This window comes from Centruroides vittatus, unplaced genomic scaffold (genome assembly GCF_030686945.1).
Source record: "Centruroides vittatus isolate TY-2023 unplaced genomic scaffold, ASM3068694v2 contig_883, whole genome shotgun sequence".
Classification (NCBI taxonomy): Eukaryota; Metazoa; Arthropoda; class Arachnida; order Scorpiones; family Buthidae; genus Centruroides; species Centruroides vittatus.
In genome coordinates this window covers 1454929-1468815 of record NW_027122575.1, presented here as the reverse complement: position 1 = coordinate 1468815, position 13887 = coordinate 1454929, and the positions used below count along the sequence as shown (strand labels likewise).

The 13887-nt window shown below is 33.0% G+C and overlaps 1 protein-coding gene across 1 annotated transcript in view; it reads left to right on the top strand.

The window, feature by feature from the left end:
* Nucleotides 1–13887, top strand: part of spn-E (spindle E) — a 141360-nt gene that overhangs the window by 101743 nt on the left and 25730 nt on the right. Inside the window, exons 27-28 of the mRNA XM_067280367.1 lie at nucleotides 4067–4171; nucleotides 4268–4390. Coding sequence (XP_067136468.1) covers nucleotides 4067–4171; nucleotides 4268–4390 — 228 coding nt within the window. The remainder of the gene's footprint in view (nucleotides 1–4066; nucleotides 4172–4267; nucleotides 4391–13887) is intronic.

The window sequence follows — 13887 nt, the reverse complement described above, 5'->3', positions numbered from 1 at the left end:
CAGGTGCTCACTGTGCCATAATAGTCCCTCTAAATGTAGGAGATTCTTCATTACAAATTCATAAAACATGCATAACATGTCCAGGTGTTAAATAAGCTGGAGGAGGAGAGAAAGGACTATGCCACCCACCAAGCATTATGTCTCAATCTCTTGAAGGCTATGGAATGGGAGAATTTGATGGTACTTCCAGGTAAATTAATCCACTGAAACATGCACAAATCACTCTTCTTGGGTCTAGCCTATTTCATGCAACTGCAAACAAATGATTGTTACCATTTTCACAAAAATGGATCGGGATTTTTATAATTACCCTGTATATAAGATGACAGAATACAGTCAAACCTTGGTTTTTGAACTTAATTTGTTTCTTAAAGTTGTTCTCAAACCAAAACAAATTTTTCCGTAAGAAACATTATTTTATCAACAGATAAAAATGGATTTATTCATTCCCAACTGCTAAAACAGTCTTATTTTTCCTTTTTAGTTGTATTTCATGCATAAAAATGCATACAAATGCAATATAATATAACAACATCTATATCTATTCCATATCCATTTTATATATATATTAAAAGCAAACTGTTCTGTCACCTCCAACCAAAACTGAAATCATCACTTAAAAGTGCTATAAATAGTGACTCGACTCTGCCTGGATGAAATGTAACCAAATCAATGAAGATGGACAAGTACTTTATCCACAGTTTCCAAAATATAATGTTTCAATTGATTTGATTTTTAATTTAAATTTTAATTAATTAATTTTGATTTTATTTTTTTATTTCAGTTTTAATTTTGGTGTAAAATCCAGAGTTTTAATTATTATTTTATTATTTTTACTTTTAATTAACTGGCTATCTAGTATTAATAAATATTAAATTAAATATTAATATTATAATATATAATACTTTTTGTTATTTAATTTGAGTTAAGAACCTTTAAACACACATTCGTAGATGTCATTTATATATTATGCAAATGTCAATTAACACAGTTTTTATTAATTAATTTCATTTAAGTTCAGTTGGGACATATACCAATAAATAGATATAGTATCTTACTTGGATGCACATTGAAACCTAATTTGGTTAACATCATCATCAGTGGTTTGTGTCTTGGCATCTAATGATGCAAGGTGAATCTTGGCATCACTAACTTCTGAATTAATTCTGTAGTCCTGTCATTATTTGGTTGGGCTGTTAATCTTTTTTAACATAGGAAGTATAGGGAGTTGACCATCTGTCTCTCTAATCTGTGGTCGGCTCTTTCCAAGTAGCTTGTTTGGCAACCAGGGCAAATATAGTGTTCAAAATATTATTCGTAAACTGAATTGTTTGAAAAGCAAGGCATTCGAAACCTGAGGTTTGAGTGTATTTGAATTATAAAAAGTATTCAATATTTAAGATCTTGAATATTACATTGAAAAAAAAAAAAAAAAAAAAAAAAGTAAATTTGAATATTATAAATACTTCCAATATTGTGTCATATGTACAGTCAGGGTGGCAGATTCAGAAGTACCCAAAAGGAGAGCAGCTAACTCAAAAATTTAAAATATTTGATTATGTATCTTTTATTAACATGGGTACAACAATTTTATTGTGGATGATCTGATAAACCATATTTGCCATAAAAAGTTTTTTGGTCAAATGGTATCCTCTTGTTTTTGTCATTGACAGACACAGTGGTGAATACAAGAAGATACTGATTAAATCAGATAGTGCTTCTTCAGTACCTCTGATTTAATTTGTGACAAGAAAAGGAAGCAGACTAGATCCTAAACATTTTTGAATTCTTGTTTTTCAAAATAAAAATCTACAGTAGGTGAGAATGAGAAGAATTATTTGTTAAACTATCGAAGTTGAAATAAGAGTATTGTAGGCACAAAAAACTTACACACGCTGTTTCTAGCAAACAAATTAATAAGCACAAATGTTTTCGGCTGTTTAAAGGCCTTCTTCAGGTGCACTGAGGAGGGTTGGTAAGTCGGATAGCAAATGTTTACGTGACGTCATTGTTTATGAGGGGTTTCCTCTTACAAGTGACATCATAGCAGAGAAGGTTTAAACGAAAATGGCCTTGGAAAATATTTTAAGATTAGCCAAGCTGCGTGGACGATTGTCGAAGATATGCGAATTGCGAGAAGCGGAAAAAAGGAAAAGAAAAGGAAATAGAAAGAAAAAAGAAACCTGATAAATTTAGAAAATGCACGAGAGAACAAAACGGACAAGGAGAGGGTGGACCGGCCTATTTAATTAAGGGGGTTATCGAGTCCCTCAAAGAAAACTGCATTAACAGCAGGGATGCAGATTCGCTCTCCCCAGCCTGGCGGTCACTCCTCGATAACCCCCTTAATTAAATAGGCCGGTCCACCCTCTCCTTGTCCGTTTTGTTCTCTCGTGCATTTTCTAAATTTATCAGGTTTCTTTTTTCTTTCTATTTCCTTTTCTTTTCCTTTTTTCCGCTTCTCGCAATTCGCATATCTTCGACAATCGTCCACGCAGCTTGGCTAATCTTAAAATATTTTCCAAGGCCATTTTCGTTTAAACCTTCTCTGCTATGACGTCACTTGTAAGAGGAAACCCCTCATAAACAATGATGTCACGTAAACATTTGCTATCCGACTTTCCAACCCTCCTCAGTGCACCTAAGAAGGCCTTTCAAAACAGCCGAAAACGTTTGTGCTTATTAATTTGTTTGCTAGAAACAGCGTGTGTGAGGTTTTTTGTGCCTAAGATTTTAAATTAGTTCTAGCTTTGTGTGCAGAGATTGATAAAAGTATCTTAAAAAAAAATAATAATAATAAGTTAATAAGCTACTCCAAAACTCAAACTTAAGTTTGAAGTTTCGTTTCTTAAAATTTAGTAAATTGTTGTGTGTTTTCAAAATTTTTTTATTTATTTATTAATATATTGAAATAATTAAAGCAATTTAAATACTAAATAAATTATTAATTAATGAATTTGAGTATTTGGGGTATTCAAGATATTAGAATATTGAGATCCGGTTAATATTTGTATTTGAGAAAAGTGATATTCTAATTACATGAATGGCTGGTCATTCACATCATTGTTACATTTTGTTGGACAATAATGTGAATGGATGGGGTAGGGATGTCATTCACTACTCTAGTGAGCAATATTGGCAATGTGTTAAAACAAGACTACAACTCCCTGCTTGGGTAGTGGTATGAATAGACATGGCAGCCATTGCACTGAATGTATTGTAGTGCAATGGCTGCCATGTTTATTCACACCACTACCCAAGCAGGAAGTTGTAGTCTTGTGCAATGGCTCCTTCCAACTTGACGGTTGTCAAAACAGACTAATCCATTTTTTGCCAAATTATAAGGGAGAATATGCAGAAATGAAAAGGTTGCCAATAAACAGTTAATTGTTTGCAGCTGTTTAGTGAAGTTTATTTAGACATCATATCATTACAGTACATTTTCATAAGCTGTCAATAGATATCAGTTGCTGATATCCATGCCCACAAGGAAAAAAACATGTAATTTCTTGGGCTTTTATATGAAACTAGCTTTTAAGTAGATCATCACTATGAAGTGAAGTGCTACTAATTCAAAGCATAAGCCATTCTGTGAATGTGCTTTGAATTATATTACAGTGAATGAATTTGGATGGCTGAGGGATAAAAAGCATCAGCTTACTAATCTGAGGGACATGGTTTATAATATAGGTTAAGACATTTTCATGAGAGAAGGTGGTTCAAATATATTTTTGCTCATTCTGTGATAGGCATGAAAAAGGTCATCTTAGTGCCATGAGATAAAAAGTGTTTAAAACATAATTGTGAATTACTACTATTATAACTCTCGTTGTGTATACATTGATAGTATTTGAATTTTCAAAAAGTTTGGCATCACAAATAATAGGAAATGTGAACTTACTTTTTAATCATACTACATAAAATAGTATTTTATTATTAAATTAATTGCTAATAAAAAAATTCTTTGCAGTGTATCATTAAAGTTTGAAAACAACAAAGTAAACATAAGTCAGATGATGATTTATTTATTAAGAAATGATCTGTATTTTTTTTTATTTTTAAATAGGTATTTTTTATAGATTATGGAAATAAAGAGATTATTCCAAATAAAAGTCATTTGAAAGAAATTGATGCTTCAAGGACTCCTGATCTTTTAACTATACCTGCCCAAGTATTTGTCGTCTAATTTTTCCTGTTGAAAATATTAAATTGGTATGTTTTCTTATAAATCTTGATAATTATTTGACTTTTGTATTCTTACTATTAGGCATTTGAATGTGTTTTGTGTGAAATTCGACCATCAGTATTAAAAAGTAGTGATGGTAAATGGACAGATGAGGCTCGAGGATGGTTTCAATCAGCTGTGAACGGGCAGGAATTAACAGCAAAAGTGAGTGTTTTAAAAGAATAGTATTATACTACAGTAGATACATTTTGAATCTGTCATATTAAAACTGCATCTATGATTAGTTAACTTTAGATTTATATATAGTCTTATTATTTATATTAGAAAACAGTGTAATCTCAATTTACTCATTCCTAAAATCTCATATAGATCAAAATCTTTGAAATTGAGACAAGTGCCTTAAAGCAAAAATTAGTATTTTATTCTGGCTTAGTCATTCTCCTCATTTTTGCAAATAAAACTAACTTGCAACAAAACATTTATTTATCTATCAACCAATGATTCTAAATAAAATGAAATAGTCAATTAGGTTGTCCACAATCTAAAGAGAACTGTTATAATATGAAATGGGAGAAGGGTATATGATGTAACTATGTAAATTATCAGGCTTATCTTAATTTAATGGTGAGAAAACTAAAGTTAGTTAAGACAAATAAGTAAGCAGAAAACAAGTAAAATAGCATAAAATGAAATTGCTTTATAATTAATAAAATTACCAATAGAAGGATCTGTAATATAGAGATAAATTCCACTAATTTGCACAACTTGAATAGCACTATCTCTAGTAAATGAAGACATAACATGAATGACACAAAGAAAATGGAGACTAAAACTTACAAGGCATGTAATCATATGTGGGAATATTATTCTTTTATCAGTTGGTGCTTATTGTGTTGAGTATTTTGTCTCATAAATGGGGAAAGAAAGAGAACAAACAGCTTATTGTATCAAATTGTTGCATATCTAATACTTGTAAATAGGAGTCATACTGTGTGTGTTGAGATTGAAGTTAAATACCATATCTGATGATAAGTTTCACCTTCAAAACAAAACAACTTTGAAATAAAGATTTTTTTAAAATGTATTTATAAATGTTTCTGTTGCATGAAGTTTATATTCATTTATAATTGAAAATGGATTTCTATTATCTATTTTTCTAAATTAATTAATTTTCAAATGTTTCTAAAAGCTGTAATTCTGCATGCTCAAGTACTGTACATGTTTTGTTTTTATTTTAATATATTATTTATTTTTAACAGGATAAAATTTATATAGTAGTAATTTCTCTGCAAAACAAGTTTAAATATATAGTGATAAGCCCAGTGATAAGCCTTTACTGCCTTGGCCATCGGCTGCCAGCCAGATGGCCAAGGCAGTAAAGGCTTATCACTGGGGACCTGGGATGAATCTGAGAAAGTTGAAAAACTCCAAGAATTTTTTGTTCTACATATGTCTGGCCTATCCCTCACCACCTGATTGCCCATTGTGAGTCTGAAAGAAGCCATCTTGGTGCCCACAGGGCAGGAAGGAGGAGGGGGAAAAGTACACATATGCCAAGATTATGCTAGTTTTATCACTCCTATTAAGATTTTTGTTAGGAGTTAATATGAAATTATATAGAGTTAAACAAATATAAAATGATATTAAATTTCTCAAATGCTTCTATGAAGTTTTGCTAAAGATGTATTTTAAAATAATAATAAATGTTTGTAATCTAGTAGTTTTATTTAGAGCATATTTTCAGCTTTTGTAAATGGCCATCATTAGGTTCTAGAACAAAATGATTTAAAATACTGGGAGGGGGCACTTTTGATAGTGCTGGCTGTTGGCATGTTTTTCTACAACTTACTGTTACGAACTACATTTCAACTATTTGCCATTAATTGACTTTATTGAAGATGTCTTTTTCCACTGTGATACTTTCTTTTTTAATTTTGTTCTTTTTGCTTGTTAATGGAGGAGTCAAACTTAACCCAAGTCCAATGTCTTGTACACCACCTTCTTCACCTCACAATAAAGCTTTGACTTCCGCCAGTAAACATCATCAATCTCCAAGTGAACCAACATTGAAATCATTTCGACTGGACGACTGTTTTGCATTGCAGGATATTCCCTTTCAACTACTTTAGAAGATTCTGTGTTTACTTGAGGAACGTTTTGATACTATTCTATTGAAACTGGAAGAACTGTTGTCGAAATTTGACTGGCTGTCTAATTTGCATAAGAAGTATGATGAATGTCTGTCTTGCCTGAAAGGAGAAATTATTGAACTTTCGTCTTTTAAAACTGTATGTATGGATAAATTCTCTCTTCAGAATTATTATATAACAGATAAATAAAACTCACTCACTCGAGCCTGTAACCGGTGTGAAAAATAAATCAACAAGTTGCTTAGAATTTGTTGATTTATTTTTCACTCCGGTTATAGGCTCGAGTGAGTGAGTAATTATTTGTTTGTTATACACACCCTGGTGTGCATGAGGGAGCTATATTCTGTAGGTTCTGTATACAACGATTCGAAGAAAGATAATATTAACGCTTCCGGTTTGAGTGGTGATGACGAAGAAATAGTTAATAATGCTAATACAGTCGACTCTGCATGAGTCGACACCCCAAGGGGAAGTGGAAATGTGTTGAGTTATCCGATGTGTCAACTAAAGCAAAGTTGGAAAAAAAACCACAATTAATAAAATACAGTAGTGCTTTATACAGTAACATAGACTTACAAAACACTGTGTTCTCCATTTACAATTATTCTGTAGATGATAAACTGAAAAATTCGTTTAGTGTTGTTTGTTTTGAGCACTTAACTATCTCGACTTTCTTTTTCAACGAACATGAATGCCTTGAAAACATCATCTTTGCAATTGTCACTTGTTGGCAAGTAACATCTAAGGATTCTTAATGCCTCTGGCATGAGAAAATGCAAAATTGGATTCTGGTATGACGTTGATGTAGATTGCATATTTTCTTTTTGTTTATCTGTTATTATTTTATACATAAAATCTAAGTTAAGGCATTTTTATTAATATGTATATATATTAATAATAATAATGTATTATTATATTATTAAATATATTAATTATATATTAATAAATAAATTGACTCCCCCTCCTGAAAAAAAATGAGTTTGCACCACATGTGTGGAGTGAATTCATTTTTTCAGGAGGGGGTGTCAACTTATCGGAGTGTGGGGCAGCAAAAGTATGTCAACTTATCCAGTGGTGATGAGTTAAACGGTGTCAAGTAAACCGGAGTTTTTTAACATTAATGCCTATGTAAGTCGGCTGGAACCACAGAAATCTGACTACTTAACCGAGGGTGTTGACTTATAGCAATTTGACTGTAGTTTTATTGAATTATTTAAGACAAAACCAGGAGTCTATTCCTTTTATTAATAGCTATCGAATACCAGGAACTCTGCTTATTTTGTTTAAGCTCTATACTCAAGATGACAAAAGAGTGATTTTTAAAAATTTAAAGAAAATTCAGGTGTTGCCATCCTACTCATGCATTAGAGTCTTGATGATTTGTCATATAGATCAAGACTAAGGCATAGAAAACTGTTGCCTTGTTTTTTTTTGCAGAAGCTAAATCTTTGAATAAAAAAGTATTTCTGAAAGCTGATTGCCTGACAGTCAATGGTGACAAATTCACCTTCAATTTGGAAACGAATGAATTACAGAAGATTGATACTTTTTAAACAAATCCAGCCAAAATGGTTAAGTGGAACAATTACTAAAGAGAGAAATAAAACTTTAGTAATGAGAATATTGTCTTGGAATTGTCAAGGAATGTTGGATTTGGCATTGAATGACCAAAAGTTTATACATTTATTGCAAAATTATGATTTAGTTGCTTTTACTGAGACTTGGTTAACTAACTCTTATAAATGGTTCTTTCTTTGTTGAACCCAAATTTGTTTCTATATGAACAACTTGCTAGAAAACCAACTGGTCCTGGTTGTCCATATGGCAGTCTCATTCTTGCAGTTTCTCAAAAGCTAGGTTCCTCGGAGGTGTTAACTCCGACGGTCTAATAGTGATTAGATTTAATTATAGGAGAAATTTTTGTTCACTTGGTCATAGTTTGATAATAGTTCTTGTTTATTTGAGAATAGATCTTTATGATGTACTGTTAAAAAAATGGAAGACATGTTGATGAATTTCTCTGAGAATATAGTTATTTTGGGAGATATGAACACTAGAATAGGCGAGGAAGTAGATTATTTTTATGCTGGGAGTAATATTAATGTTTTAAATTCCCAAAGATCTAATGATTTAATATTGAACCAAAGAGGAAAAAGTTTTTTGCGGTTGATTAAGTCGCACGGATTATATATTTTAAACAGTCGATGTGCTTCAGACTATCCAGCTAAATTTACCTTTCTTTCGACAGTTGGTCTATCTGTTATAGATCTAATAACAGTAAATGCAAATTTACTAGACAGACTACTGGATTTTAGAGTTCTCGATATTTTAAATTCTGATCATTTTCCAATTTCAATATCATTTGAATTTATGACGGCTAGTGTATTGACTCTGAAACTTTCAAAAATTTGCTACATATGGAAAAAAGAAAGATTGGATGACTATTTGTCTTTGGTCAGCTCACTATATACCTCGGTTAGAGAGACCTTTCTGCTGGATGCGGAGAGTTACTAACAAGTAAGATGAACTATTAAAGACTTTGTTGACTTCAGCTTTACGATGTGGAATGGTTAAGGAAAATATTTCTTTATTATCGTTTGAGAAACAGTGGTTAGATCCTCAGTGTCTATGTTTAAAGAAAACAAGGAACCGAATACTATGAATGTTTCGAAGAAACAAGACTAGAAATCTATTGCACGAATACTGTAAATTAAATAAAAGATATAAGTCGCTATGTAAGGCAAAGAAAACATTATTTTTAGCTAAAATAAACTCATTATTATTGAAGACAAAAAATACTAGAGATTTTTGGTCACTAGTTAATAAATTTCAAATTAAGAAACCGTGTGAAAATGCTATATCTCCCTCGGATTGGTTGAATTATTTGCAAGAGTATTTCGCAGGACCAAATACAGTAATTTATAGGCATACTGATTTAAGTCTTGGTAATAATGTTCCTCTTTTGGATGACTTTATCACTTTGAGTGAATTGGAAACTAATCAGAAAAATGAAAATCATCTAAGGCCCCAGGTCTTGATAATATAAGAAACGAAATGATAAAATACCTTTCTACAGAAATACTACTAGATATGTTGGATATGTTTAACTCCTTTTGCTCTAGTTGCTCTTTTTCTTTATCTTGGAAACAAATTGCTCTAAAAATTATAAGAGGGAAAGTAGGCAGACGCCAACTAATTATAGACCAATTGCTTTAATTAGTGTATTTAGAAAGGTTTTTTTCAACTATTAGGAAATCGTCTCCGGAATTGGATGAATGAGTTTAATATGATAGGCCTAATATAACAAATGCTCCTTGGAGAGGTGTTTAACCTGTCCAAGGAGCATTTGTTAAAAATAGAGGTGTTGAATACAGTTTGTTATTTTGACTGGTCTTATTCAAATATCACTTTTGAGGAAACGAAGGAAACTGTATACTGCTTTTATTTATCTCAAGAAGGCTTTCGATACAGTCGATCATGATTGGTTATGCTATTAGCTAGGAGCATTGGCCTTTCTGCATTGTTTGTCAACTTATTTAACCCTTTCCATGCGGAAAACCTTTAGCATTAAGTAAATAGGTGGAATTCGTTATGCGGCGCATTTTTGCGTTTTTTGGGTAATTTTTTAAATCGCGATATTTCGCTTCAATATCGCGCTATATTCAATCTGTTTTTTGTGTTTGATTAAAAACATATTACAGTTTACGATTGTATAATTTTTAGTTTTATACATATTTAAAATAATATGAAGTTTACGAACAAATTTGAAGGTTACGAACAAAAAAAAAAAATTAATTTACAGAGAATCGCTGAACTTTGTACATCTGTTAGATAGAAACATCTGTCCTCTATTAAACAAAACAAACCGCAGCTTTCTACCTAGAGCGGGGGAGAAGTTATTGCCATTATTCACACTATGTCTCTAATTACTTAGCTGGGAGAGAAGTCGATTGTTATCGTGAAGCGACACCGATTAGTCAGCTGTACGACTGTGTCAGTCCTAGAGCTTTGCTCTTACTTTTGTAAAATAATTAAATGTATTCAAAATATATATGAATTCATTTGACAAAAATTTTAAAGCCAAATTAACAGCGCGAACACCTTCCATAGACTTACTATAGGAAGGTGGAGTTTCCCGGGAATATTTATCGCTAGATAGTTTTAAAAACATATTTACTCGCCTAAATATTGTCGAATTAGCTAATTTAATGTCTAAGTGCATTAAATTAGTTAATTAGAATTAAAAATCGATTTAAAAAGCGAATTTACAGTGATTGTTTACATTTTACTTCGAAGGTTGGAGGCGGGGCTTTTCGCGGCAATTTTTTCGTTTCATAAGTCTGTGATTAGTTAAAGTAACGTCAACAAAGACAGAAGAGACTCAATAAAACTGTAGAAGGAGTTTCCCTTTGATTGTTTTCAGCCAACTGTGTAGTTAACTGCGAAGATTTACTGTAGAATAGTAGGGGATGTATTTACCAAAATATTTATGGCCCAGGAGTGGTAACAAAACGTTTATTGGCTTAAACAAAGTGAATCGACATACAGAAGAGCGAATCAAAGCTAAGATCTCTGGAAAACTCGAATATAGCGCAAATTAATCGAATTTTTTAATTGTTACCGATCGGTAAGTTTCGCATCACCGATAAACGAAGAAGTCACGTGATACATACCGATCGGTAGCTAACCGCATGGAAAAGGCTAAGAGAGTGTTTTCTAATACTAGATATTTTATAGAAACTTTTTCATTTTGTACTGATTATGTTGAGTCCAATAGAAGGCTAACCTCAAGGAGAACCACCGAGTCCTATCCTTTTTATTCTGTTTTTGAACGATCTTCCTACCTTCTGAGAAGTCGAAGATCTATGATAGCATTGTCTTCTCATGTTGAAATTGACTGTCTTCTTTATGCTGATGATATTCTCTTGCTAATTCAGCTTCTTCGCTTACGGAAAGACTTAAATCTTACTTGGAGATATTGTGAAGATAATCGATTGACAATTAATTTGGAAAAGACAAAGCTTATGATTTTTCGTAGAGGTGGAAAACTTTAAAAAACAGATAATTTCAGTTTAGAAAATCATAAACTGGAAATTGTGTCAAATATCTAGGTATTTATTTTTCTTCACATGGCACATTTTCCTATCATTTAAATAAAGGATTACTTGCTGAAAAATCCAAAATCTCCAATCTCATCAAGTTACTTATTAAAATTAAAGCATCTTCATTAAATAATTATTTTAAACTAGCGGATGAACCCAGCGTTACTCGGGCAAAAAGTAACCATAACCAAGATTAAGATTATTACATTATAACCGATTTTACCCGTTTTTACCGAGTGCAAGAATTAGGTTACCCCTCTTCCCAAACGTATTAGAGAATTTTTAGATTGGTCTAAAAATATGTTTCATTTCTCGCAAAAATCCACATCTAAAATAGTACAGTAGAAGCCGAGTTCTTTAGAATAATTCTTAAGCCTCTCCCTCTCCCCTAGGGGGGAATTTCCAAAAATCTCTTCTTAGTGTACAGTACATTCTCGTGATGTACCCTAACTGCGTACCAAATTTTAACTTTCAACTCCTAACCGTTTGGGCTTTGTGCTTATTAATATTATTATCAACCCATCTCGATTATAAGATTATATCCCAGGCCATCCAAGCCCAGATATATCGCATCTGGTCGAATACGCTATGTTCTTACGGGAAGGCGTACATCAGTCATAGCGGTTACACTGGTTAATTTCCACATGTGCAGACTCTGGCATCCAATCGGTTACGGCATAAATAATACTCCATATAAATGAATCTCTCGCTTACGTAAAGAACGAGTTTCTGTGCCTTTCCAGCCATTAGCTTGGATGTAGAGTCGATGTTTGATAATTCGATGTTTGTTTCTAAATAAAAATGTTTCCTGCCGGTTTTCGTAAGCGATAATAAAGTTTATCTTTGTAACAATACATAAAACCAGAAACATTCTTTTTGGATTCTCGAAGAAGAAACAAACAAAATGGAAATATAATACATAAAACTAATCACCTATGAAGACAAAAATCTTACAACGGCTGAAATATTAACCCAGATGTAGAGACCGGCTTCCCACCGATTTAACGCGTGGCATTTATACTGGATTATATTCAGTCACTGTATCACTTTGACTACTCACACTTCACCGTTTGTTTTTATTCACTCACTGCACTACTTTGGAATTTTCACTTCTTTTTCGGTTCTTCCCTTCATCACTGATAAGAAACTGATATTTGAATCCACGACGGATCTTGCTTTATATACCCCCACCCAGTGGTGATATTTGGCGGGTTCGCACAGGTTCGGCCGAACCCGTTGTTAAAATTTTCAGTTTTCCCGAACGGGTTCGCCCAAACCCGTTGTTAAAGTTTTCCGAACGGTTAGCTTGAACCCGTTGTTAAAATTTTCAGTTTCCCGAACCTTGTTAAACACACGGAACATTTCTCAGTGGGTTTGTTTTTTAAAAAAAAAAATATATTAAAATATGCGTATTATACTCTGTAATACTACTAAACTAGAGCCTAATACCCCGTTCGTACCAAGCATTTCAGTCTAGATTGTGAGCAAGGTCAGGGAGTATGTCTTGGTGCGATCTCTCTCGACCGTTTCAATCGAGGTTTAATCGCAATCGATTGAAGAGAGTTCTTGATCCAGTCATAAGAGAGATTCCAGAATGCCACGCGCGCGATATAATACAAGATGGCTGTCGAACACGTGTCGGGCTATGGACAGCGAAAGAAAAAGTAATGTATCTGTATAATGATGACACGTGTGTATTTCCAGAAGCGCCATTTCGCGGTAAAGATTACCCCTGCCTAAAAAAAGGGGGTCGACAGCCCTAAAATATTATCGTTACCTGCCCTTCACCCATGGCTCGTTACGTTCCAAGTACGCCACTGATTGTTAGATATACGGTTGCAAGAAAAGGTGTTGTATTTATTTCTATTCAAAACTTCCATTTCATTTGTCGGTGATTGTCAGGGAACAATTTTCGGCTAGCAAACCCCTTGTTAAATATTTCGAATATCACCACTGCCCCCACCAATAGGTAGTCCCAGCCATACAAAAAAGGCTTTGAATGGTCCACAATGTTCCAGAATATTCCACAACATTCGAGAGTGTTCTGGAATGTTCCACAATGATCTGGGATGTTCCGGTATGTCCCTGAACATTTCAGAACATCCCGGAACATTCTGGAATGTTGTGGAATGCTCTCGAATACTCTTGAATGTTCTGGACTGTTCTAGAAATTTCCAGAGGGTAAAACTTCCAGCCCTTATATCTTCAACAGCATGCCTTCAGGTAAAAATGGGAACCTTCTTCATGGATGGGGGATAGAGGGCTACCACACCATATAAATCGCTTGATCATACCAAGACTCGTTTTTGAGTTTTAGCGGCACACACATTGTACACTTACTTTTATAATATATAATGATTATTTGATTCCTTGATTGTACCAAGTATGTTTTATGCTTTTCCAGTTTGGGGCAGTCTTTTAGTAGACAAATTTGAACCAATACAGTTAT